Source organism: Patagioenas fasciata, chromosome 2 (genome assembly GCF_037038585.1).
Source record: "Patagioenas fasciata isolate bPatFas1 chromosome 2, bPatFas1.hap1, whole genome shotgun sequence".
NCBI classification, from domain to species: Eukaryota; Metazoa; Chordata; class Aves; order Columbiformes; family Columbidae; genus Patagioenas; species Patagioenas fasciata.
In genome coordinates, this window is record NC_092521.1 from 52,793,455 (window position 1) to 52,821,021 (window position 27,567).

At 42.5% G+C, this 27,567-nt stretch overlaps 1 protein-coding gene across 5 annotated transcripts in view; it reads right to left on the bottom strand.

Moving 5' to 3' along the window:
* The window catches only part of DLGAP1 (DLG associated protein 1), a 408,595-nt gene that overhangs the window by 4,523 nt on the left and 376,505 nt on the right, over window positions 1-27,567 (bottom strand). For all 5 annotated transcript variants that reach the window (XM_065832405.2, XM_071804221.1, XM_065832404.2 and 2 more), the window contains 4 exons: window positions 23,243-23,616; window positions 19,950-20,041; window positions 10,023-10,441; window positions 1,386-1,477 (listed from right to left, as the gene is read on the bottom strand). In XM_065832405.2, the coding sequence (XP_065688477.1) occupies window positions 1,386-1,477; window positions 10,023-10,441; window positions 19,950-20,041; window positions 23,243-23,616 (977 nt within the window). The remainder of the gene's footprint in view (window positions 1-1,385; window positions 1,478-10,022; window positions 10,442-19,949; window positions 20,042-23,242; window positions 23,617-27,567) is intronic.

Below are 27,567 nucleotides of genomic sequence, written 5' to 3' on the forward strand. Positions count from 1 at the left end.
TTCTACGGCATGTATATCTGTATGCTGGTTCCCAACTGAAACGCTTCAAAAAAAATGAGGTGTTGCATAGACTCACTTCAAACATGTTTTTTCATAAATGCTGAGCAGTCCCTATGGCAATCTGAGTCAGAAAAGCTCCATGGATCCTGTGGCCTCATAAGATTATATTGATACGTTGTTATTAATAAATAAATAATTACTAGGCCCCTGCAAGTTGTTTTACATGGCTCAAGTTTTACTCTAGGTTTTCTCCCTCACCAGAAGCAATAAACTCAAGAGAGTCCATTTCTTGCCTTCAGAAATTTCTAAGCATTGTGCTTTTTGCAGCAACACCAGCAAATGATTTTCATAGGATGATTATACCTGGATTCCTAGTTTTCCAGTGCTTGACACTAGCAGGTTGCCCGGTTGTAGGCCTTTATTTACAAAGATGTACAACCAGAACGCTTTTTCAATTTTTACTTTAAGAATTGGAAGGCTTATTCAGGCACAGGCAATTTCCGTTGCATTTGTCCACTCAGGCAGATTTTAGTTTGGGGCTTGATTTTCAGAGCTGCATTAACGCAAGTGGACGAAGGTCACACCACTCCAGTTTGCCTTCCCCTCCCTATTCTATGCTGACAGACCATATTGCTCTATTTTTTCTGGGCTTCTACCAATTTATGCTAAAATTGGGAAAGAAATGTATTGTATCTACTATGCAAGGATGATTGTTAACTAAGAAGCTTGAAAATTTTTATACCTGCTGGCATTATTGAGAATACTGCTTTTGATACATGGTGTGAAATTTATTTTTACTTATCAACAGGAACATCACTCCGATTCTACTGCTACTAAAAGCATAAAAATAGCAAATAATAATAATAGTGGTAGCATATACCAATTACATACAGCAATAACAGTGATAAAATACTGGCTCTTTGCTTCTTCACCCTTTTAGTGCTCTGGAAAACGACTTACACTGTTAGAGTTGTGGAACATGAGGCCCCAACTTTCAGTGTCTGATTTCCTGGTATTTTTGTCTTGCTGAATGCAAGCAGCATTGGGATTATGTGGGAAAGCCCCAATCGTGAGACTTCTGATCCCCCATGAAAGACCCCAAGGAAGCACCCACACATCTCTGTGCCCACGTGAACTGAACTCAGAGGTCAAGGGACAGATCCTTGTTGCTCTGAACTCAGTAGCAGTCTCAGTGATATTTCACCCGAAGCTTTCTGCCTGACTCCATGCTGACTCCACCAAGCTTGACAGTTACTCCCAAATTAATATCAAGGCCTTTACTGGAAAAATTACTGTGTTAGTCAGGAAAGCTGTCTAGATTAGGTATGATTATTCACAAGGTTAGTAAAAGGCACACAACAGTGTCTAGAAGAAAAGTTACATACCAGGTTTTCTTCGCACAGTTCTCTGAACTGGTAAAATTTCTGGGCCATGAGAAGCTGGGCACTGCCCACTGCAGTTCTAATTTTCCCTAGAACTGAGAGAAAAAGACACATAAGTCACAATACTTTATTTGCTGCCGGCAACTAGAAGCCTATAAAAAGAGAAGAGAAAGCTGTACAGTAGTCAGCTCTGGCTTTCAAAAAGCACGTTATCTTTCAGGCGTGGATTAGAGAGAAACTGATATATCTGAGGCCAGATCTGCAGCAGGCAAAGGCAAACTGCAAGGTCTCCCAGGGCAGCTTGCATCGGCAAAAATACTCAACTGTTGCTGCAGTGTACTCCCATCCCTCCAGTACGACCAGTTCCAACCAGCAAAGAGCACTTCTGTGGCAGTATAAATACAGCTAATAAAAAGCTTTTCCAGTCTTTATAGAAAGGTCTCCAGAAATTACACCTCTTGTCAACACTGTGACCCTGGCTCAGGCTTCGAATGAAAACCCAGCTCCCTGCACAAGGACGTGTCAGGAAAGCAGCTACCAATTTGCTTGAGACTTTCAATGTTCAGGATAAAACCCCCACAACTATGCTTTATGCACTGTCTTTAAATAAACAGGTTGGTGTCATGGATGTATCTGGCTCATCATTAATTTTCCTTCCCAGCTGAAGCAACTTACTATCCCCCAATTCTATGGTTAAACATTGATTTTAAGTTTCATTTCATTTAAGAAAAGAAATAATTACCGCTTCACTAACGAAAAACATGAATGGTAGCCACTGTGTCACAGTTTTCACTATCATTTCTACTCGTAGATATTTGCATTGTTGCACCCCTCATATAAACACAGCGACTATTCCATGCCAAATTTATGGTCTGGATAGATGAGGCAGGTGAGCGAGGAACAGGAAAAACAAAGAGATGAAGTGACCTGCTCAAGGTGAGCGGATTGTTGGCAGAGCCTAGAAGAGCTGCTAGTTGCAAGCTGCCGTCCCCTGTACCATCCCTGGGGCACAGTCACTTTTTGCATAAAACCTAACACAATGTTAGCAGAGCTCCACTGGGAAAATACTGCTAAGTGTTTTGACTTACCACAATGAAAAAGAAATGAACAGATAAATAAATAAATAAATGCAACTTCGCTATAACCCCTTCTGACAACACTTTTAGGGTCTCACGGTCCTGTAACCGGCTGCAGGGCATGTCAGCAGCTTGCGACCAGAATGCCACCACGTGGTGTTTGGTAAGAGAAAGGCCCCTCCAAGGGATTCACTTGCGTAGCCACATGTTAAGCAGACACAAACACTCGTGGTGAACTGAAACCAGACACACAGTAGTATAAAATCTGCATTCTGCTCCTTCAAGGCAAATGGCTTTTCCTCCAGCAGCCTTAAAGCTCTCTCCTTAAGACTACTAAGGGAAAAGTGGGATGCGGAGTTCATTTATACTTCAGACATACACAGGGAAAAAAAAGGAGGGAGAGAGGGAGAGAGTAGTTTCAGATTTTTTTCAAAAACTATAGGAAGGGGTTCTGTGAACACACACAGAGCCCAGACTTTCATTTCGTTCCCAGAACTCAGCTCAGTACTGCCAGGAAATAGCCGTGAGCTGGAAGATTCACTAAGCAGAATATTTTCAGCATATTGCGCAGGGAGTTTTGCACACAACTCTCATTATTGTTAGCAAGGCTTGCGTGTCTAATTCTATGCGCACAGTGCTGAAAATGGACCCCTTGGTGTGTCTAGTCATTTATGCAACCCAATATGCAAACCACTCAACTGAAAGGACTCTTCAATAGTAGGAGGAGCTACTCCCGGAGCTTTCATGTGGTTCCCATTGTTATGAAAACTCTTCCCACTGAGTATATTTGGGAACAGCTGCCTCATCTGGAGCTCGGCCACTCTGACGCTTCCCAAGACTTGAGAAAGGAAGAAAAAATGATTTCTTGACTTCTTGGGACAAGGGAAAAAAAAAAAAAAAAGACGAGGCGGGCTCTTCCTGGAAACTTGCACCACCCCCGTTGGAAATCACACCCTAAGCAGGAAGAAATGTAAATACACCTTGCCGGTGATGGATGGGAAATGTGCCCCTTTCTTTGAGGGAAGAAGAGCTTAACATTCAGAGATCTCAACAGAGGGAAAAGGAAGTCCTTGTCCCTGGCTGCCTAGCGACTGGCGATTTGCCTGAAAACCATCATCCCAGCTGACTGTGGGATGCATGCTGATGCTGGGTTCCATTGTTGCCACTTCGGCTGCGCCCCGGCTGTATCTAGTCAAGTGTCACTGATTCCTCGCCCCTCAAAAGCAAGCGGTCTGTTAATGAGCAACCAGTCAACAACCAACTCAGTCAGGGAAGTTAGCAAAAAAAACCAAAACAAAACAAAACAGACGAAGCATGTAAAAGACTGAAAAGAATCTCTCCAGAAGGCACAAAGTCTTATCTATAGTTTTGTTTTCAAACGCACATGTTGCTTTTAGTGTTTCAAGGCAGAGTGCTCGTTTCGCTTACTCAGTTAAAACCTCCCGTGCCAAAGAGAAAGGCCAAGATGTAGTAAAAAAACCCAGAAAGCAAAAATAGACCAATACTTTCTGAGGAGAAAAATCTTGTAAGGTTTGAAGCCCAGGACCAAGAAAATAAGTGGAACTGCAAAGATAATGCTCAAAGAGTTAGAGAAATCTTTAACAGCTGGGGAGATGGGGTACAGAAGGAAAACATTTAAACATTCAAATTGATGTGTTCACCTAATAGGATACGAACAAAATGTATAAAACCAAGCAACAACAAAAAATACCAACCCATCAAGATGCAATCATAGCAGACTTAAACACCTATATAATGTTATTCATGTCTGCTTTCTATTCCATACAGGGTTATACAGCACACTCAGCACTGTTGGATCTGAATGCCTTCCAGAAATGCATTAAGCAACATTATTAACATCCATCATATGCTTTGCTGTCACCCTTTCCCCAGGGGGAGAGGTGTGTCTACTGCAGTGTTTTGGTTTTATAGTTTGATTTTTTTTCCTTCGCCCCCTGCCTCGTTTTAACCTCTCTTCCTTGTAAATCCAGTTCACTCCTGTGATGACAGTTACGTCTGTTCTCGAAGAACTGCTTCGGTATAGCTATTTTGATATAATTCATCTATTGTGGAGTGCCTCCTTATTATTATTGTTCATGACTAGGGGCTGCAGCATGTTATTCTAGGATAGACACATGCCAGTGAATTTCCTTGTGTCTCTAACTTTGCAACCTGTTCTCCTTTTAAAATATTCTTAAATAATAAACTTAGACTACATGCTGTTCAAGCAATGAGTTCTTGCTTCTTGGTTCTGAGAATCACACAAGACCTACTTTGGGATTGTTGAGCTCTATATATCTCCTCACTCTCTTCATATTTTTATGAGAAAAGAAATGAAACAACAACAACAAAATAATTCAAACACAAGCAAATGATTGGTAATATTGTTGTCTGCTCTACCTTGGAAGGAGACTGTGTGTGCAACAAGGATAACAAAATATAAGAAAACAACAACAAAATCACCTGAAGTGCTGTGAAAAGTCATCACATAGAAGCCACGGGAATTTTGAGGCACAGGCAGCATTATTTGGCCTTAAAATCACTAACTGATCTCTTTGTATTTCAGCTTTGACAGGCGCCAGGGCCTAACAAGTGACAAAGGAGGCACTTTAGGACTGAGACTATCAAATGCCCTTAATGTGAAAACACCTGGCTGGGAGGCAGGCGCAAACAAGGGAACAGAAAACCAGTAACTTGCTCGTTGCCCGAGGAGCAAGTGGCAGGAACAATAGCCGAAATTACAGGGACACAGCCTGACATTTGCGTTGCAGATGTTGGCTGGGCACTGTGCATATGAAGCAATCCTGCCATGGAGCTGTCACAACCCATTTCCAAACCAGGATGGACCAGCGTTTTAGCCTATTCACGTTGACAGACCTACATTTAAATAACGCTAAGCATGACAAAAGCCAGGAAATTCGAAGTTAAAGCTACTGCTCATGTCTTAAGCTCGGCTATTAAGGAGAAAATAGCCAAATGGAGCAAGTTATGGCAGGGGCAGTCCTTGCTTTGAGTCATATTTACTTACAGGAGTGATCTCATTGAAATTAATAGGGCTGTCTGCTGAGTAAATGCTGTTCACTGGGAGCAAAGCAGTTTCCATGTGTTCTCTGACTTACTCGGCTTTTATTAGAACACTCCATGTTTTTTTCCCTAACGATATCATTTTGTTGCTTGCTGATTTCTCTTCTTGCCTTGCTAACCTTTGGACGCTGACAGGGCTTCCAGCCTGGAGCTGGCTTTCCTTGGAGAAGCCCTCACAGCCAGAGAAAAGTCCCTTCTAGGGAGAAAAGAAAACCAGAACAAGAGGACGAGTCGGGCATGTGGCCAGAGGCACATAGCCAGGGGGATTCCAGCAGGACTTGGCCACACGTCAGGCTGGGGATGGTCCCTCTGCATGGCCTCCAAGTGGCAGGGACCAGGACAGCTGAGGAAGCTCTGCCGAGGACTGGAAAAAGATTTCCTTGCTCATGGCAGAGTGTGAGCTCAAGAGTCTCCTTTTCTTTTTCCATGCACTGTCTCAAAAAGCATTATCTTTTCCTTAGCTTTCTTCTCTTGTGCCTAGCCTTTGCCCTTTAAGTTTTCCTTTGAAACAACCAAACCAAACCAAACCAAACCAAACCAAACCAAACCAAACCAAACCAAACCAAACCAGCAGAAAGTGTGCAAACATTGCATAATTTGCCAGAACTGGCTGAACTTGCAGAGTCCTGCAAGTCTAGGTTCTAAGCAGCGAGGTTACTGCAGATTTGAGGTCAACCTTTGTTTGCAGACTGGCCCAGAGGAGTATAATATACACAGCAAGAAAGTTATAATGACATGTCTTGTCAGAGCCTTGGTTTTCTATTTTAGTTTTTACTTGATTGGCCTGACTTGTCTCGCCACTAAACCCACACTACACCTGACTTGTGGTGAATCAGGCCCACTGTTTGCTTCCGGTGGTTACCTTCTTATCGAAGCCACATTACAGCCCCAGGTGAAAGAGAAATCTTTCTGAAGGGAGGCAAAATGAAGCCTTCTGGTTCTTCCAGAAAGGTTAATGCTCCACATGAAGTAAAAACTACAGCAAAAAAAAATCCAGCAAAAGCCATGCTGAGGCGGTGGGTGTGTGCGCCAGTGACCACCGCTGCCGTGAAAGGGAGAAGCCAGAGGCTGCTCACAAACAGCTCCCTGTGGGGAGCCAGACCTGTTGTTGCTAATTCTGCATTGTAAGTGGTCACTCCAGAGGCCTGAGCCAGAAGTCACCAATCTCAGCAGCGAAGCTCTCAATATATGAAATTTCGTAGGGGAGAGGTGGCAGGAAAGAGCAGAAGGGAAGGAGGAAAAGAAAAAAAAAATAGGTAAACAATTGATTTCACTTGAGGCCCGATCCAAAGCATCAATCAGTTCTCACAAGGTGTTTAGCCTCATATCTATGACTTTTTTTTTTTTTTATGAGACCCCTAGAGTTTGTAGCCACCATCATCGTAACAGCAAAATACACAGAATCCATATCAAGTATCCTAGCTTAAAGTGTGAGTGGTTTTCATCTGCCTGTTACACACGCCACGGCTTTATCAGAAAATGATTTCAGAGAAAACCAGAATATACTATACAATAAATAATTCATGGCGGAAGAGAAGCCACATTTCTCTCTATATTGGCATTTCATTGTGCAGCCACTGAACCACAGCTTGTTTTTATACACAGTGGCAGACTCCATTTCCCAGCTAGAAACATTCAATCCCATCTGGTAGATTCATTCCCAGCTAGATAATACCCAACGTATCTATGTTCCATACAAGCTACTGTCAAACAGCAGCGAGCCGTCTCCCCCAGACAGCTGTTTCGCACAAGGGCCGCATTGTCTGGAGGAACCATGGATCGTTTTACGCGGAGCGCCGGGGAGACCAGCCCTCTGTCAGCTGCCACAGCATCGAGAAAACCTCGCTCATCACACCTTCTCCTTATTTCGTTATCTGGCCCAACACGCGCTGGGGATGTCAGGTCGGAACAAAGGATGCATTCCCTGCTCTGGTTATATTTCATCAGGGAAAACAGAGCAAACACACCTCTTCTGCTCCTTTCCTCTCTCTCTCCAAAGTTTATAGACGTATGAAAAAGACGTATTTTGGGGCAGGGTTTGTAACAGCCGGGCTTTTGTTTCTGGCACTGCTGAGTGGGCAGAGTGGCCCTGGCCATATGCTTTTCCTTGGCACCAGGCAGCGTGGGGCGTGTGGAGCCGCAGCAGAAAGCACCGTGGAGCCTCTGCGGGAGGCAGCTGCCACATGCCGAAGTGGCCGACGGCGTCACACCGAAATGGGCACCACGTCAGTGACCACGAAACACGGCTGACCCCATCCCTCCTCCCCTTTCCTGCAATCACGAGAAGCGCCGGTCAGAAAAAGGAAGAGGAATAATCGGCAGGACATGTCATGTGCTGTTGGGAACAGCCAGATTGACCACTCTTTTATCTCCCCCACAACTGACTTCTCCCCCTGATTGTTCAAAAAAGAGCCTTCTAGAACTATCATATATATGAAAGACACCAAGACATTGAGAGAAAATTCTGTACACAGCTCTACATGTTCTGCATGTATCTGCCTTGTAAAATGCACTTTGTGTTCTTTTCCCAACGTGAATAAGTACTTTGGTGCACAAAGAAAACCTGAAGGTTTTCCCATTATTATCAATTCATAGAATCATAGAGTCACAGAACAGTTTGGGTCAGAAGGAACCTCTAAAGATCATCCAGTCCAACCCCCTGCCATGGGCAGGGACACCTTCCACTAGATCAGGTTGCTCAAAGTCCTGCCCAACCTGGCCTTGAACACTTCAGGGATGGGGCATCCACAAATCCTCTGGGCAACCTGTTCCAGTGCCTCGCCACCCTCATTCTAGAAAATGTCTTCCTTATGCTCAATCTAATTTTTTGTGGCAAAGAGCAAGCAAGTGGGTTTTGTGGCTTGGACTCACAAATGTTGTGTATTTCCTATTTGTCGTGTGCTCACACTTCTTTCTCAATCTAAAATCTCTTAGTTCGTGCAGTTTATTTCTTGCACACGAACAAAAGAAAACCGTTGTTTTCTGATACACATTCAAAGAGATTTTTGAATGTACTGATGATACAAACTAAAAATGAGGTCTAAATACTCTCAAACTTGGGGAATATGGATCTGCTTGGAAGGCTAATTCTTCTATATTTTTTCCCTCAGAAGAACTTGTTAGCCTATTAGATAACAGGAATTCTGTAGAAATAGAAAACCTTAACATACCTTCATGTTATCTCATACTTTCAATTAGAAGTCAATCTCCACTTGCTTACAATAGCATCTAACTTTAACTATCTAGATCAAACTTCTATACAGTGATTTCTTTCATTGGGTTGAAGGTAAAGTTCCAGCAGAAACAGCTTATGCATTTCTAAGAATTGAAGAGAATATATTTTTTGCCAGTGTTCACTTCTTTCCTTCCATAAATCAAAACCTTCACATCTCAAAAGACTGCTCCCTCTTTGAGAGGAAGGTTTAGAAATTTGGAAGAGGCAGTCCTGGAGCTGTAGTAGTCCTTGCTCAGTAGGAACTAATTTGCCAGTTGGAAAAGTGTTATTAGTATATCTAGGAAAATATGCCTAGGTATGCCTAAATTATACAATATTGAACTCCCCATATGTAGCTGCTCCTTAGTGTTTTCTAGAAGCTCCCTGCTACAATTTGAAAAAGCTTAATTGACAAAGAGCATGCTCCTAAGCTCACAGGTTTATCTATGTCTGAAAGGTGACAGATATCAATAGTATGGCTCCTTGTAATCAAAGTAAATGGAAAAAAAAATCAGTTCTTACTGGAAGAAAAAATTCTGGACAGGAAGGCACATGTTCAGCTCTTCTTCCCTAATTAGAGTGAATTAATAAGATGTGAGCTACCCACCCCTTCTTATTAACAAAGCCTTACTAGACATTCCCATTACCTTACAAGTAGGGTACTACTTCTGGCAGTGGTGACAACTGAGATGTAGTTTGCATGTGTGTGTTTTTTATCACAGAATATGGAGAGCTTGTTTTACCAGGAAGATCAGAGAGGAATGAGAACTGCAAGGGAGATGAAGGGGGCTGGATAGGGGAAGACAGGGAGAACAACCTGGAAGCACAACTGAAATCTCTTTCAGTGGGGAGAAACATCTGAAGACTCTGATGCCAATTACCCTCTAAAAGGGCAACTAAAATACGTATTTAATGGAAGGGAACTGGAAGCTGTCCAATTATATTCTAAGGTTAGGAGATTTTATTTCAAATGGAAGTTAAGAAACATTAATACTACAAGATCCCTAACCATGATCTCCTAATTATCCATTGAACTATGCAATCCCAGAAGCTAATACCTTTGGAGTTTCAGAAGTGCTGAGCATTTGTGTTCCCTGTCAACTTTAATAAGGACTATTAGATACATACATAAAGTCCTTTCGAGAATCACGACCAAAGCTTCATTAGCTAAATAAGAAAGGACATGATACAGAATTCACTGGAGTAAATTTGACCTATATTAAATACTTTTCTGTAGTTGGAATATTATCGTACATAGTTACTTACTGTCCTCAGGTAAGTTGTTTTCCCGTTCTTCTCTCTCCATCTGTTGGCACCAGCCCTCCATTCGATCCCTCTCTGCCTGAAGTAGCTTCAGAAACCAGTGGCCATCTCGTGGGCACACTGACCTTTGAACAGCTTCCAGAGGATCTTCGGTGATAGAGTCAATCCAGGGGTCAGGAGGAGGTAAAATTGACGGATCAAAATCTGTATCAAAGTCATCATCCACTGCACATGCATGGTAATGGTTTCCTGACCCTTGTATGCTAACGGTAGAGGTACTTGCATCTCGGGAAAATTGTCTTGATATTTGTCCAGAACATGTATTGTCCTCTTGAGGGTCAATTATTTCAAAGTTCTCATGGAAATCCAGGTCTGCTTGCACGGCTGTTGTTACACTATTAGATCGTGTAAACCTGCGAAAGCTTTGGAGAGCACAAACAGAAAATGTTTAGAAAGCTTCTTCTAGGTAACTCGGCAAGAAGGACTTATTAAGATTCTGCTACTCCTCCTAAGACTGGTAGTCATGGCTCTCAGGGCTACACTCAGGTACTTATTCTTGGAATGATCAGCATAAACTTCCTTTCTCATTGCAAGCCAATAAACATCTCTTTTTTTTCCATGCAAGCTCACTGTTTATTGAGGCACATACTGTTGTGTGGTTTAACATAGCCAGAGGCTAGCCCAAGGGACAGCTAACAACATCAGCATCAGTAGCTCAAGATTTTAGGTTACCAAGTAATGAAAAGCTAACGAGGCCCAGTTTTAAGAAATGGTTTATCTTTTAACGTTTAAAACTCACACCCATTTGAAATTACACACCCAAACTCACAAGCCACATTTAAAAATCATACACGTGAGGCTGATAAGACAGTAGTATCAATAAGTCCACTTTCTACACAGCATTATACATTCTATTTATAAAGAAGTGTCTTTTTAACCCCAATAAGCATTTTGTATTGCTTCTTCATAATTACTATTCATAATTATGTACCTACTAATACCACTGCCATCTCTGACAATTTTAGTGCCCATTTCCAGTGCTGAGACATTTCGTTTTTCACATTCATGCTTTATTTTCAGAATGGTCTCCTCTTTTTCACCACAGCTCACATTCTCAGTCCCTACCTGTGTTACCCTTATCGTGACGGCTGCTACCCCATAAGTGTAGGCAGCTTCCTTTCACCCCGCATAGTTTCCCTGCATTGGAGCCTCTGAGGGTAGAGAGCAAACCCTGAGGGAAAAGGCAAAAGCAGGGGAGAGAGGAGGTTTGGGGCTTTGGGTTTGAATGGGTTTTCTTTACATAAAGACCACTCCAAATTCTGCAGTCCAAGGGACCTGAGGTGAACACTGATGCATGGAGGAAAACAGGAGCAATACAAGAGGCAGACTCATCTCTCACACCATGATAAAATGAGATAAAGAAGGTAGAATCATGAAGTTATAAATGTAGATGTTACTTGAATTAGCAGTTTTTAGGCTTCAGAATGGCCATAGTTTTGAACTGTACAGGGACAGATTCTCACTCCGTCTTACTAATCCAGGATGCTTGCACGCTCATGCAGCTGGTCCTTCACTTCTAATTTGTTTACAGTCTCACATTTAGTCTTGAAACCAGTGCTAGGACCTGTTTCCCTGTGATATTTTGGCTGTTTTGCCCTTACCAGTTCTCAGTTTGAGCTCAAGCAGCAATGAAAATGCTGAGGAGGCAGTGAAGCTGGATGCTCATCACCAATTTACTCCCTTTCATTTATATTCCACCCTCCACTGAAGAGCAATAGCCCATTAGATGAGGGCAACTGCCAGCAAAACGTCATCAAGTGTGTTTAGTCTGCAGCTGAGGAGGAAGCAGACGGAAGGTTCCTGAGGGAGAATTTGGTGTCCTATATACCTGATGCATCCAGATACCTGAGGAGGAGTGCAGCAAACAGTGTCAGGTCCTGCTGCCAGAGGAAATTAGTGGCTGTTGATCTAAGGCTTTGAGAGGATGAGAGCAAAGCAAGACAGGAGTTGAGAAAGGTTCTTCAGTTAATAAAAGACACCAGTTCCTCTGCACAAGAAAGCTACAGATAGCTTCTCAAACGTGCCAATTCCTGGAAAATTTTACTAATAGATTGTGTGTAGGTTTTTTGTTTTGTTTTGTTTTGTTTTTTACAATGGCCTAGAATACAAACATTTTAATGTACCCCCTGTTGCTTACGGTTCTTTTGAAACAGGTGATGTTAAATGATGCAAAAGTCACGGTTATGCCACCCTAGTTTTGCACGATATGCACCAGCAAACTGAAAAATATGGAGTGAGCAGAACTACTTCAGCTCGGTAGCATTTTTCCTTTGATAAGCAGAGCAAAACATTTTGCTATGGACTCATACAGCAGAGAAAGTTCAAAAGGGGACAAGGAACATTGGAGATATGGTATGGCTTCTATGGGAGGAAGGAGATTTCTTGGTTTAGAAAACAGATGGCTGAGGAGGGATATAAGAGCCCTATGAAATCCCGACTGATTGATGTTTCACCATTTCTCAGAGTGCAAGAACTGTGGGGAGGAAGGCAGCCAGTTGCAAGGCTTAGAGGTCTAAAGATTTGAATCCAGCAAAAGGAAGCACTTCTTCACACAATGTGTAATTAAATTGCAGCAGGATCCTGGGAAGACCAAAGGTAAAAATAAGTTCAAAGAAAACCTGATCAAATTCACAGGAGATAGGTCCAGGAAGAGCTGTTACACAGATGTCATATCTGGTTTAGGAAGTTCCTGAACAACAGCTGCTAAATTGGGAAGGTCTATTGGGAGAAGTAGTGCTTTATACACACCCTTTATACTTTTCCTTCACACATGCCCCTTCATTCTTTACCTAACTATCTGCTACTGGCCCCTGGCAAAGAAAAGCTGTTAGACTGGTATTAGTGGTTAGAAAGACTTTAGGCTGACATTACAATGAAAATATTTTGGTCCAGCTTGTGCTAGTTTTTTAAAAATTGCTTTAATTTGGCCACCAACCTGACAAATTCCTTATCTGCACTGGAGTGTGTGCACAGACACACACACACACGAACACATGCACACAAACATGTGCCCACGCAGGCACAGGCTCACACAGGGTTTCTTTTCAGCCATTTAGTCAGGGTTCACTGACAGCCAAGGCATTAGGACATGGTGTACTCTTCCACACCTTCCAGGGTGCTGGAGAGAAAAGCAAATCCCTTAATCCAGCCTTGTTCTTCTCCGTGTCTCTACCTCCACATCACAGCCGCCTTCTACTCTCCCAACTCCCTTCAACTCTGCTATCCTTCTATTTTAGATGACCATTTGTATTTTCAGTTAACACCCTGGCTTTGTAGTGTACACCAAATCCCAAATGTGAAAACATCAAGGTCTGCTTGCCAAAAGGATGGATTGCTGGAGACACTGCATTTCAAAGCTTTCAGGAGTGTGCTCTTACTGGGTTCCATATGAGTCAGTACCACCAAGCCCAGACTCTGCTCAACAAACAGAATGACCTACATTTTTTGGCCTTTATCTATATAATAGTATGCTACAGGCTTCCTTGACAGATCCTTGGCACTGGATTGTGTAACTTATCTGTCTTCAAAACAAAAACAATTTGGCAATAGAATATAGCATCAGTTCAAAATTTGAAAAAAACTTCCAAGGAAATGTATGTTGAATGAAATGGAAATGCAGGAAGGCACCCACTATACCACTCACCCACCTCCAGCACATCTATATAAACTGACTAATGGATGGTAATTTTAGTCTCTGACACAGCTTCCTCACTCACTTCCAGGATGTTTTACTATTACAAAATACCATTTGTGTCCCACATGATTTTTTTTTTTTTGTTTTGCTCTCACTTAAAACTCCATACCACAAGAGAACTGCTGAAGCTAATGTCTAACTCTTCATTGTTTCTACACATACAAAACATTCATAGGTTTAAGAAAAAAAAAAAAAAATTGCTGGTAATTGTTAAAAACAGAGATTAGCTTTTTCCTCTGCTTTCAGGCTTGGCTGTTTTGTACTCGGTTGTGCCCTGCAGGCACAAGGTGTAATAATTACAGATTCAGAGAACTGCACCAGATATCTGGCCTAAGGTGCAGAAAGGCATGAAACCTCAGACTGGATAAACCAGTATGGAGAACAACAGCAGGATGTGTTTTGAACAGCAACAACAGGGTCACTTACTAGCATTTGACTCTCTGTTTCCAAGTCTTCTTTTGCTTTCTTTTGAAAAACATGTTTACATTTCAACTGCGAGAACTTCTTTCTTTCATAAAAAAAATTCCAACCCCCCAAAAAAGGTCTAAGTTTCAAACCATGGTGAGCCTCAGAGGCACTTACATTAAATTCAGCCTGCCTCACTTTACCCATTGGCTGTTTTCTTTCTTCTTTAGGCCTCCCTGCTAGGGTTGCAGCCACTGTCAGCAGAACAAAACAAACTGCAGAAGGAGTTAGCAGATATGGTACCATGTCTTCTAATGGCAGGATCTACAGCCATACACCTTCAAGCTACATGATCTGGTGTGCTTTGCTCTATCCCTACTCCTTCTCCCATTTGCATAGTCCTTTTTCATCACTAAGAGTCTTAATCAGGGAAACTCTAATCCCTTATGGCAATGTTAGAAAAGACTATTTCAGTTGGAAGTAACCTACAATGATCATCTAGTCCAACTGTCTGACCAATCCAGGGCTGACCAAAAGTTAAAGCATGTTATTAAGGGCATTGTCCAAACGCCTTTCAAACACTGACAGGCTTGGAGCACTGACCGCCTCTCTAGGAAACCTGTTTCAGTGTTTGACCACCCTCTCATGTCCAGTTTAAACCTCCCTTGATGCAGGTTTGAACCATTCCCATGCATCCTGTCACTGGATGCCAGGGAGAAGAGCTCAGCACCTCCCTCTCCGTGTCCTCTCCTCAGGAAGATGTAGAGAGCAATGTGGTTGCCCCTCAGCCTCCTTTTCTCCAAACTAGACAAGCCCAAAGTCCCCAGCCACTCTTCACAGGACATTCCTTCCAGGCCTTGCACCAGCTTTGTTGTCTTCCTCTGAATGCATTCAAGGACATTCATATCCTTCTTAAATGGCAGGGCACAGAAGTGCACCCAGTACTGCAGGTGAGGCCGCACCAACGCTGAATACAGCAGGATAATCACCTTTTCTGACCAGCTGGTGATGCCGTGTTTGATGCACCCCAGGATGAGGTTTGTTCTCCTGGCTGCCAGGGCACAGACTGGTGGCTCATGTTGAGCAGCACCCCCAGGTCCCTTTCTGCAGGGCAGATCTCCAGCCACTCCTCTCTCAGTTTATATTTGTGCTGGGCATTACTCCATCCCAGGTGCAAGAATCCAGCATTTGGACTTGTTAAATTTCATGCTATTGATAATTGCCCGATGCTCCAATCTATCCAGATCCCTCTGCAAGGCCTCTTGGCCCTCAAGAGAGTCCACACCACCTCCCAGTCTGGTGTAATCAGCAAACTTGCTCCTGGTGCATTCAACTCCTGCATCCAGATTGTTGATAAATATGTTGAACAAAACTGTCCCTAGAACTGCACCCAGAGGAACACCGCTGGTGACTGGTCGCTAGCCATATGTAGCCCCAGTCACCACAACCCTTTAAGCCCTGTTCAACCCGTTCTTCACCCTGCCCTTCTCAGTGTGTGAGGGGCACAGCAGTGCAGGGAGCAGGTCATGCTACAGAGACCATCCTCAGCGAATACACACCCTGTGCTGGGCATGTCCCTCACCAGCAGGGTTTGCAGAAGACAAAGGATAAAAGCATTCCTGCGATCTCTTGTCCTCAAACAAACCTGTTCCAAACTTTGCCCTGTGATTCTTTCTGGGCAGCACTGGGGGAAATACCTGGAGCAAGAGGAGGCAACATTTTGTCAAGGCCTAGGCCACAAGACCAGGTCAGGGCCCTTGGCTTTAAACGGATAACATTATCAGGCCTTGCTTTTGAAAATGCCTCTCTCTTCTTCTGAGTATCAGCTCAGTCACTCGCACCCAGGTTAGAACCACGAAATCATAGAATAGTTTGGGTTGGAAAGGACCTTCAAAGGTCACCCAGTCCCACCCCCCTTGCAATGAGCAGGGACATCTTCAACTAGATCAGGTTGCTCAGAGCCCCATCCAGCCTGGCCTGAAATGTTTCCAGGGATGGGGCATCTACCACCTTGAGAATTTAGGGGAATGGCTTCTACTGTGGAGAACACAGATAGCCAGACAATGCTGCTGAATAAAGCCAAGGAAATATCAGTCCCACATCATCTTAGTCAAAATGCAGATTTGAAGGTCCTGTTCTAAAGACTGGAGTGTTAAGTTTGAGTTAGAGCGCAGGGGATTGGGCTGCTTTGCAGGAAAGACTCTAAACCATAAGTAATTTTTGTCAGGACAGTAAGTGACACAACCCAAAAACCTAAATGAAAAAAAAAAAGAGAAATATATGGTTTTATATAGTAACAAAAGCCAAAGATTTTTTCTGTGTTTTATTTTTTATTGAAGATGCAGATTATTATTATTAATAATAATAATAATTTTTAAAAAAAGTTATCCCACCACCATTTCAAATAATTTCACTTTATACCATACTGAGACAGATGGTGTGGTAAACCACAATTTATACCACAGCAAGTGGCAGGGGCATGTTCCCTGGCCCCACAGAAGCCAGAAAAAATGGAGAAGGACCATATGTCTACGGTCTTAGTCACCCATGGCAGTGTTTCTGCTTCAGAAACTACCATTGTTTCAGCATTCATAAATTCTTTTGATGGCAAACAAAGTACAATTACTAGCTTATGGCATGACTAGGAGCAATGAGCAAGAGAATTTTGGGGGTGAGGATGTAACAGGAGGAGTTCTGGGGGCAGACAAGGTAAAATGCAAGAGAGACTAAAAGTGATTACAGAGCTGTGGGACTGAGAGCCCCTTGTTCAATAAGGATGTATGCTAACCGGCCTGGCACAACATACAACTTCTTTTCTGGTTCAGTAGAACTGGTTGACTTCCAACAACTCAATTATCTTATTCTGTAAGTGAGAAATGGAAGGTGGTCCCTTGAGGTCAAGATGAAGCCACAGGTACAGAGAAAGGACAAACAGAAATGGCAGTGCCCTGAGATTCCACTGAGCAGCTTCATTAGATGCACATTTCAAAATCGCCCTGGAAGGGGTGGGTCGTGTGAGGAAAAGGAGAGGAACATTTTGGTTCTGGTTTCATTAGCATCATGGGGGAGATCAGATGAGAGATAAGAAAGGAACGGCAGGAAGATCATGAGGTTATCACTGAAAGAAATGCATACCAGATTTTTTCCATAAGGAGGACTGGGCAGAGTTACCCTATAAATGCTAGAAATCAGAGGGCTGTACTTAGAGAATGGGTACTAAAAAGATTATCAAGAGCAGGCAGCATAAAGGACTAAGGATAAGAAGAATAGTGGTGTGGATCCAGTTGTAATACAGTCAGGTAGTGGTAGGCACATTTATCCTTTGAGCAGTAGAAGAGGAGGAGGACTCAGAGTCATTTGTCTTGGCAGGAAGCCCAGGTTACAGAGAGTGAAGGGTTAATGAAAGGTCTGAGTGGAGATGGAAGATGGAAGAGATAGAGCTGTCCTCCTAAGATGCTCTGTTTCTGAGCTAATTAAATCAAGAAACGGAGGCAAAATCTTTTGCTTGCTTGGTCCAAGCACAGAAGCAGGAATATCTAAAAGGACATGAGGAGGTAAGACTCTTTAATGTGAGAATGACAGTCATATGAGGTGAGGGAAAGAGGGATGAAAGAGCAGGAAGCGAAGAAGAGGAGTGAAACAGATTTTGTGTGGCAGGTTTCTGGTGCATTAAGCAAAGAGCTTTCTTGTTTTATAGTGGCACACTTAATAGCTTAGACTGGCACAGAAACATGATCAATTTACTGTATTTATCCAGTTTGCTGTGTCATTCTTCTCTTCTTATTTTATATTTATTTAATATTTTTGAAGCCTGGAAGATTTTAAAAAACATTAATTTGTCAAAGATTCAACTCAAAAGGGCTTTTCTGAGGCTCTGCAGATGTTACGGTGCAAGACCAGAGAAGAATGCACTGTATTTACACTTCTATTCCTGTAACAGATAATCAATACATTGTGCTGTGCTCCGTTAAAAAAAAAAAAAGGAGGAATATGAGTGCCAAACTGTGATGATAAGCCCTTTGTGTCTTGAGTGCACTCATTTTCTAAGGATTAGGGGCTGTCTTTTATCAGCCAGTTCACTTCTGAAGTCCATGATAGATTGCTGCTTGCCCGTCTGCTCCAAACAGCAGCAACCTGAACTTTATCAGCAAGGAAAAACCCAAACACAGCTGTCAGGAGGTAATGCAGAAATATTGCTTTCTCAGGGCAGACCCTCACGGGCAAATCTTACCTTTTTCTCTGGAGTAATAAAAACTGCAATAGAAAGAGGACTTTGGAAGTAAGGTATTTACAAACAACCTTTTTTTTTTTTTTTTTTTTGAGGGAAAGGGGAGGGTTGGGCTTTTTGGGTAGTTATTTCCTTTGTGCTCAGGCTGAAGGGAAATGGTCCTTCATGATCTATTCTAATGTGCTCATTTATCTAGTGCTGGAAGAGTTGTGGGTAAATGGGGCTAAGGTCTAACACATAAAGAAATGTCTGCCAGCAAGAGATGTTTTAGCAGGTTAATGAGGAACTCGGTAACAGCCTCGCAGGGTCATTGCAAAATCACATTTCTTTTTGCTGAAATCACTCTAGCCTTTTTAAAGCCACAGGAAAATACTCTGCTACTTCACGGGGAGATTTCGTTGAATCGAAAATTGTGTTGATAATGTTGGTTTTGAGTATATTTAGCAGACGTAGGAGAAAAGAAAAAAAAAAAACCAAGAGTGTGAAGATGGACATCTCCTCTACTCACTGCTGCAGCCGGTGGGCCAGAGAAGGGCAGAGGGCCCTAATTTTGCCAGCTCAGATTTGCTGCACGCAGGTTTTCTCTGGTGGGACCGCAAGGTGGACAAGCGGTACCGCCCCGCGGCTGCTCCTGTGCGACTTAGCAACAAAATGGCTCCAGGCTCCCAAACTTCGGCTGCGCCCCAGGGGCTTCCAAAAAGGAACAAAGGCTTGTGTGGGTGCTTGCAGCCGCAGCAGCGCTGGGCAGGTCTGCAGGCTCAGAGGAAAGAGGAGACTCCAGCTTTTCTTCAGCCACTGAGTCCAGTTTTTGGGCAGGAATCAGGATTTTCAGTTGTAGTCGAGCACTCAGAAGATTTATGTGTCTGGGAAGTGCTACGCACAATTGTGCTGCCCTGCAACGTAACTGCGATTTGTCATCAAAAATAACCCTTACAGACAAAAACTATGCGATTTCTCCCCCCCCCCATTTTTATTGGAGCATGTTTGTTTACTAATTCAGGTTGCACCGCAGATGGGAGAGAGAACTGAGTTTTACAGGCTTGTTTTTTTATCTCAGCATTTTTTTTTTTTTTGCAAGCGAGCAGTTGTAATGGAAAGATGTCTGGGTGAGATACCTGAGCAAAAGGAATCAGTTTGGCTCTGCCACTGCGCTGCTCCACGTGGCTGAAATTATTCTGCTGAAAAACAAGGTAAAACTTCCCCATCAACTCCAGGCTGCTGCAGCCACCCCTAGACTGCCACCCCTCCAGCTGCATCACCTTTTACTGTTTAGGTAGACTTTCTGGGGAAAAAGAGCTTATTAAAAGTATATTGACTTTCAAAATACGTGACACTTTTCTTCCAGTTCTCCCACTGGTCCTGAAAAATCCCCTCTGAGAAACAAGAGCTACAGCATTTATAAATCTCAGCTTTTCAGATGGGTGATCTAACAATTAATCCAGGAAGCAGATTTATATGGTCATGCGTGCAGGAACTAGGACTCTTAAAAATTAGTTGCGGCATAATTATTTACTTAGGAAAAACGGTATTAACTTTTACTTACCACTTTTCCTCCTCTACTTGAACTCCTATGGACTGGAACTTACTGGTTGCTTTATTTTCACCTGATTTGGTGGATTCTTCAGCACCATCAACCTTAAAAGAATTAAGCAGCTGATTAGAATGTATTTTAGCAGAGCTATCATCCACCTATTTACAATTTCTGCATATGATAACTACTAAGTGTCTGCAGATGTAGCTCGTACCATGAGTACCTTCATCTACTCAGGTAGTTTGTCTATGGCGTGCTCATGTCTGATGTTATTAGTAAATATTCATCATTCTTGTTAATCTATAAAACATTTCTGGTAAGACAACATTCAGCCTGCAAATTGTAGATGGAGTTTATCCAGTATTTTATGGAGGCTGGATGCTCACATTTGCCAGAGGAAAATCTCTGAGCAGCTGTAACTCCACCTACTGTGCTCCAACATTTGTTTGATTTTACCTGTTAGTCTGTATGTGCATATCTAAACATGTAAAAATTATGTGTTGTTTGAATGTTAGTGCCCTGAGTCTGAGCACTGTACAGATAAGATTTAAAGAAAACCAACGCATCTCTTGGATGCATTTTCTTTCCTGCTTCATCATGCAAACAGGTGGTCCCCAGGGACACAGGCAGGAAGTTTATACCACCTCTCCATCTCTCTGAGGAGATGTATACCAATGGTATAAAGTTAAAATGTAATGACGGATGTGGCTTTGAGCAAAATCACAAACTCCTGGGTCCAGTCAGTGTAGTTGTTAATTCCTAATGCTATATATGACATTATTAATCATCCAGGAAAAAAAAAAAAAAAATTCTGGACCTCAGCAGTGTTACGAAGTGACCTGGAGATCCACTCTGACCCTGGGTGTACAAAATCTCCAACTCCGGTTTGCGTATGTTCCACCAGTAAAGAAGCTTGTTGGGAGCCAGCTCAGCAGCCTATGCAGGGAAAGTGCTCACGGAGGATGGGAGTTGGACCTGCTTAGTGAAACGAGGTATCTACCTGATACTGAGGCTTTTGGGGAGACAACCACGCCTTAAAAACCACAACTGACAGACAGAAGCAACCTTTTGATTGAGGGGTTTTTCTTTGTTTTACTTTGCTTTGTTTGCTAAACAGATTTACAGCAAAGGCTTGCGGTGTCCTAAGAGTGACTGAGGAGTGCGGAGGACATGCAGGGAGGTTCATCACAAGTGCACATTAGGTTTACTTATGAGAGGAGGAAGCAAACCAAGAATATGCCTCTGGCTAAAGCAGCTTGCCCTGCTCTACAGAGATGGGCGAGACTATAGATAAGGTGTATACCTGCTCCGAGTTCAGTCTAAGCCTAAACTCGGCTCCCTTTACAGTCAGTGGAGGGAGACTGATTCATACTGCCAGTCAGACAGCTGACAGGCTGCTTACCTATTTTAGGGCAGTTGTTTCTAAGAGAAGTTGTCATTTCTGGCAGCATCAACTATCTTACGGTATTTCCACTCCCACACTACCCCTTCAGCTGTACCAGCACAACTGCTTGTGCAGTGATGCTGCAAAATGCATCAGGCAGAGGACTGGCAAAGTAGTTTCCTTTTATTTTTGAAGCCTGTCTGACTCTAAAAATCTCATTGATGGGCACGAGTGGCAGGGTGGCATGGTACATGGACAGTGATCCTGTAAGGATGTATCCCTGCTGAAGGTTTTGCTTCATGTAATCCCAGCTTTAGGCATCTCCATTGGTTTGTACACAAAAACTGGCCTGGCAGCCCCTGATATACCATCCCCAGGCAGCTTTCACACGTGATTATGCTGGTCATCTGTAAATTTCAAAGTTTTAGAGGCAGATTTTCAAAGACTTGAGCAGCATTTGGGGCTCTATTTTCCTCAGTAGCATTTGTTACTTGCAGCAACACTACCTAAAGAAGAGACAGTAGGGAGATGGTACCTCAAGACCCATGATTCACATTACTGTTGTTCATGCTGGCTTCTGCAAATGTGGAAATTATTTCTTTCTACCCATGATTTCATTAAGTGTTTGCCTGCTAAGGAGTCTTTGGTGCTTTGCTCAGCGAAATGAGGGATTACAGGAATAAAATGGCACTTTAGGCTTGGCTGGGAATTGGAATAAGTAATTGAAGAGTTTTTCCCTAACCCTCTCCCACCTGGATCTTGCTCCTGTGTTTAACACTGAACATCAGCCCTTCTTTCAGAATATACCCAAAAGAAACACCTGTGAAGCAGAAGAAGGCTGCAACAAAGGCAGTGAATTGAACCCACAGGCAATAGTAATAATTGCCCTTCCAAGAAGTAAGAGAAAAGTCGCAGCTTCTCCAGGAGCTGCCCCTGGGATGGCATACATCTACACAGCACCTCTCCTCTCATCGGGCTGATGCAAAGATTTCATGGTAAATTCTTAGGCTTTGCTAATCAGATAAGCCTGTCCAGGCACATAGTGCTGTGCTTACAACCTCCACCTGCAACAGAAAAAAATGTCTTGTTGTGATGGCTGATAAGCTCTGGATTGCTATTCTGTTTGCTTGGGATTCATCTCCCATCAAAACCTGTGCCGATTCTCATTTGATTGTAAATTCAAGTACTTTGTTGCAAAAGAAAATCCTGCAAGAGGAGAGTTGAAGTCCTATGCATATTCTATTTTTTTTTTTTTTTGGAGGGAGAGGGTGGTGTGTGGTGGTATGGGAAAGATTAATTAAGAAAGCAGATTAAACTGGTCTAGTTTATTTGCTCCTCTCCTTTCTGTAAATAGGACTGATCTTTGGCAGGGTTAGTTTTCTTGTTTCATTCCACTAGAGGTAACAAAATGTAATTTTCTTTAACAAGGCCAAATCAGAAGGAACTTATCCTCTGCTCTTGAGGCTGAGGTAGGAACAATGCTGCCTCATTCAAGCGGCTACCAGTCATTATGAAATGCATGAATAAGCAGTGACAATTAATTCAGTGAAGCTGGACGAAAATATTTTTGGGTGATAGCGTAATGTAAATCATTGTTTTACACATTCCCTTTGAATGATTTAATTCATGCCTTTCTGACCCCCACTGTGTTATGATTCATAGATTAGTGCTCATGTGTGTAATTTAACAGAGCTGAATAACAAGCAGCAAGGAGACTTAAACAAATCCTCCCATCTGATGTTTTTATGATAAATTAGGAAAACATCATTAGTACCACGCAGAATGATTATGCTTCCTCAATTTCTACATAAGTACCTGTCAGGAAAAGAAGAAAGATACAGACAACATTGCATAATGAGCAGTAAAATAAACGTAGAAATCAAAAACAATGGTAGGCATATAATCCATATCCCATACTTACCTGTATTCCAATAGATAAGCATCTGTTTTTCTTGAAGTGGTCCTTCTTTCTATCTTCTACTGCAACGGTGGCAATGGTTGTGGTGGTGGTGACAGTGGCAGTGTTGTTCCCTACATGTTGACTTGCAGGGCCATGGATCTGGGCATTGGCAGCTTCAATAGCAGCTGTTAGCGCCTTCATGCTGTCCAAGCTCTCCGTGGAGTTGCTAAGTCCAGACTGACTGATGATATCTCCCCTCTGTCCATGCCCGTCCATATACGCATCTTGGGCAGACTCTGTGCTGCTCTGAGCCGTGATGGAGATAAACGGTTTGGTGGTAGTTCTTGGTGGGACTGGAGGTGGTGTCTTCTTATAGGTGGTAATGCAGGATGACACTAGAAAAAAAAAAAAGAAAGTTATTGGTTTATAGACACTGCAGGGAAAAATGGATATAAATATGATCTCAAAGTGTCAGTGAACATGGAGAGAGCAGACATAAGGAGGACGCTGTTAGCCACAGAGCTCCCAAAACACCAATGCATGTGCCATGGAAATACCTTGCTTATCAGTGCCCTCTGTTCCTACTGATGTAAGTAGCAGAATTGGCAGTAGAGGGAAAAACATCATCTATTTGTCAAGGTCCTCCTTACTCTTTTTAGGGTTGTTTTCTCCAGTATCTTTTCAACTCACTGTTCTGAGTCCTGTGGGAACAAGTCCTTCCACCAAAACATTTGTTATATTCATGGCTTCCAAACAAGACTCAAAAGGATGATGAGTCTCCAGCCATTTATCATAGCTAAACTGTACTTCATGTGTTTTTTTTGCAATTGTTTTCTGTCTCTCTGCCCTGTCCTACTGTATTCACCAAGCGTATGTAGAATTTTAAACTACATTTTTCTGATCAGAAAGTGATCCCCAAACCATCCTAGGTCAAAGTCTGTTTATGTTCACCATACTGAGACTTGTGTATTTTTTAAAATGTCTTACTTGGTTGCACAGACTTCCCAGATACTTTGAAATGCTTTGTAAGCTGCAGAAAACTTACTTAAAACATTTTGTCACCCAAACGTCTCATCATATATCTATCTGTTCTGGGAAGAAAAAAAGCTTAATTTTACACACATGTAATGAAGTCAGTGGCTGAAGTCTGTCAGTCAGTAGGAGTACTTAAAGGAAAGTGTAACTATAAATGTTTACAACAACAGAGACTATAAAAAAGTTTTAAGGACTCCTCTTTTAATATTTTGAAGGCTGTGTTCTCTTTGTGCTACTATATGGATTTAGAAACTTAGCTTGAGCTTCCCAGGTTAAAAACTATTGTCCTATGTATACAGAATTACATGGGGATAAAAAGCCTCTTCCTTTAAGGGATAGTTGGCAGCTCTGCATTACTGAAGTCCTGGAATGCTTTCAAATGAGGAAAGAAAGTCCATTAAGAACAAAAAGCAATCACGATATGCTCTATTTTTTAAGAAAATAAATGCAGGCATGAACCTGTGCAAAGTTCAGACACAACGTTAACATAAATTCTTATTAACAGTAATCATATGGCAAGAAATTATTCATCAGATCATTTTAATTGGCAGACGTCTATGCCACCCACATAAAAGGTAACTCTACTACAGCTGTTCTGCTCTCTGTTTGCGCTGTACGTGCTTGTCGAGCCAGAAGCCATTATGGTATTAATTTGACTAGCTCAGATCCATATGCCTCACATCTCCCGATAGCTGTAGGAATAGTTATAGCGTAAAAGGTGCTTCCAGGGCATGAAATCACATGGGATTTTTTTTTTTTAGGGGCTCTAAGTTGCTGATAACATGTCTGAACCCATGTTAAACACGTTGAATGCTAAATGGAAAAAGTGTTTCAGTGAGGTAGTGAGCGTTTTGAAACTATGATTCACTTCTGAAGAAGCAGACGGAAAACAGAGCATCTTTGAGAGAAAAGATGGCTAATAATGAACTTGTCAAATTTTAACTCTGGGGAAGTGAATAGTTGATAGGGGTTAAGGGTGTTTTTTAAAGTCATTATGACAAGTATCTGGAAAGAAAAGGAAGTCTGACAATTTTACAAAGGGGGTTGTGAATGTTTTATTGTTCTTCCCTGGTTTTGATGCTGCCAAAATGCATTTGTTGCTCGACCACATTCAGGTGAATCAGCTGCCGTTGCTCCAGCACAACCTTTTACTGCAGGACTTACAGAGAACTTTGCAGGCTGCTGCTTGGGTGATGACATCCCAGAAACCACCCAGGTGGTTCGTGGTCTGGAGAATGTTCTCTGACTGTGGAAATGCAAACTGGAATTCACCGCTGAAGGATTCAAAGCACATACGCATATATCCAGGTAATGCTTTGGGAAGCCTGTGCCAAAGTTGTCTAACAGATTTGTGTGCAATGTTACTTTGCAATTCAGCAAAGCATAAATTGCCCCATTTAAAATACGCTAGGCAAGGTCATTGTGGAGCTCTTGGGGAGATGCCAGCGCCTTCAGGACATCCCAGCAAGACACGTAAGTATCATTTTTCCAACACAGCAGAAATAGGGAAATGATAATGAAACACACTGGAAAAGTGCTCTTAGGTAGGAGAAAGCACTTCAAAAATAAAAAGCAGGCCTTAACAAGACTGATCCCCGCATCACTGGCCATCCCTTGCCAGAAAGAGAGTCAATAGCAACTGGTTGTGTGATTTTGTCTTATTGACAGCTACTGAGCACTCTGGACACAGCAGTACAAATACAGAACTGCCTGATTAAGATGTCTTTTATTCTGTTGGTAAATGTACTCAATGAGGAGTCTAATCCGCACTGCAATGAAAGATGTTTGCGTTCAGCTAATTAAATCTGAAGTTATTCTTAAGAGAGGGAGAGAATTGACAAGTCATACGGTGAAATTGTAAAGAGAAACAGCAAACGTTCTTTTAACAAGTCAAAACAAATCCTCAGTTTCCTGGAGTCACGCAGCACATACTGTACAGCTCTGGAGAAGCAGAGTGTGCAAGTCATAAAAGAACCCCAGGCACTTCATTACTGGCAATGATGTCAGCTCCCGCCACTCCTCTGCAGAAACGACAACAAAACAATGCTTGGGCCGCCGCCGCTGTCGGAGGCAGCTGCTCTCTAAATGTCGTAGCTGGCTGAGCCTCCAGAAGGCTGAAGCACAACAAGGAAAGGGATTCGGTGCATCAGTTTTCCTCCGGGCGCTTTCAAGAACCTGGCAACTTGTGGCATGGCAACCTGAAGGACCTGCCGGCGTTTCAAGTGGCTACGGTATTTTACATGCTGAGCTGCTTGAAAACAAAAGGAGAGCTCCCTAAGGAAAATGACAAAACCTTGGCGCTCTCCTTGTGCAGTCAAGAGAGCCTGAGCGTTCAGTCAGTGTGGGAAGAGCACATCACATCTTTGCTTTCTGTCCCCGTGGGCAAAGGGGAAGCTCATCCATCCAGATGTCCCGCAGCACAGATGGACTGCCTGGTGGGAGGACTCAGAAGGAGAAGATTACAGGATCATGGGACGCGTGAAGAAGATGGAGAAGTCCTCACTTCACACACGAGGTTCTTTCAAAGGGCTTTGCACATGAAAGTTAAATTCACATCAGGAAGTAAACTGAAAGGGCTGTATAAATTCTCTTATAAATATGTTCTTGGACGTGGATCAAGGAGCAAAGTTCTGTATGGAAACCGATCTAACTGGAGAGTCAAGTTGAAGTAGACTCGTTTTTCATTAAAAATGTTTAGACATGGATTTAATCAGAAATAACTTTTTCTGAATAGCAAATGTGTATATAAACCCTCCATTTGGCACAATATGGAGAAGCTTTTCGTATTTTCCAGAGCGCACATGCTGCTGGAGCAGGTATACATTCCTCTCCTAGGGCATAGGCAAGGTTTAATCCTGAAACTAGTTAAGTCGTGCAAAAATCCTCTGACTCTCAAAGCAACTTGAATCAGGCCCACCATTTCCAGCTGTATCAACCCACTAGGAAGTGCTCTCCTTTTTGTTTTGATCTTTATTCTATTTCTGTGGCCTGCCTTTGGGTTACAGTTTAATCCCAAATACCTAGTAAAAAAGCACTTTCTCCAGATTAATTAAAAAAAAAAAAAAAAGAAGTAAAGAAGTCACGGTGTTTGTCCTCCTAGCCAGTATTTCCAAACAACTAGCTCATGGGACAGGAATTTGGAACAGGGAGTGTCAACCACCCAGTTCAGAAGGAAGTCTAATGATAAAAAAAATAATCCCAGATTGCATAATAATAAAGGCTTGAATTTGAATGTTTCATTGTAAGAGCACTTCAGTTGTTTAAACATGCTCACTAGGGAGATGAGCCCTCGGGAACAAACATCAGCACGC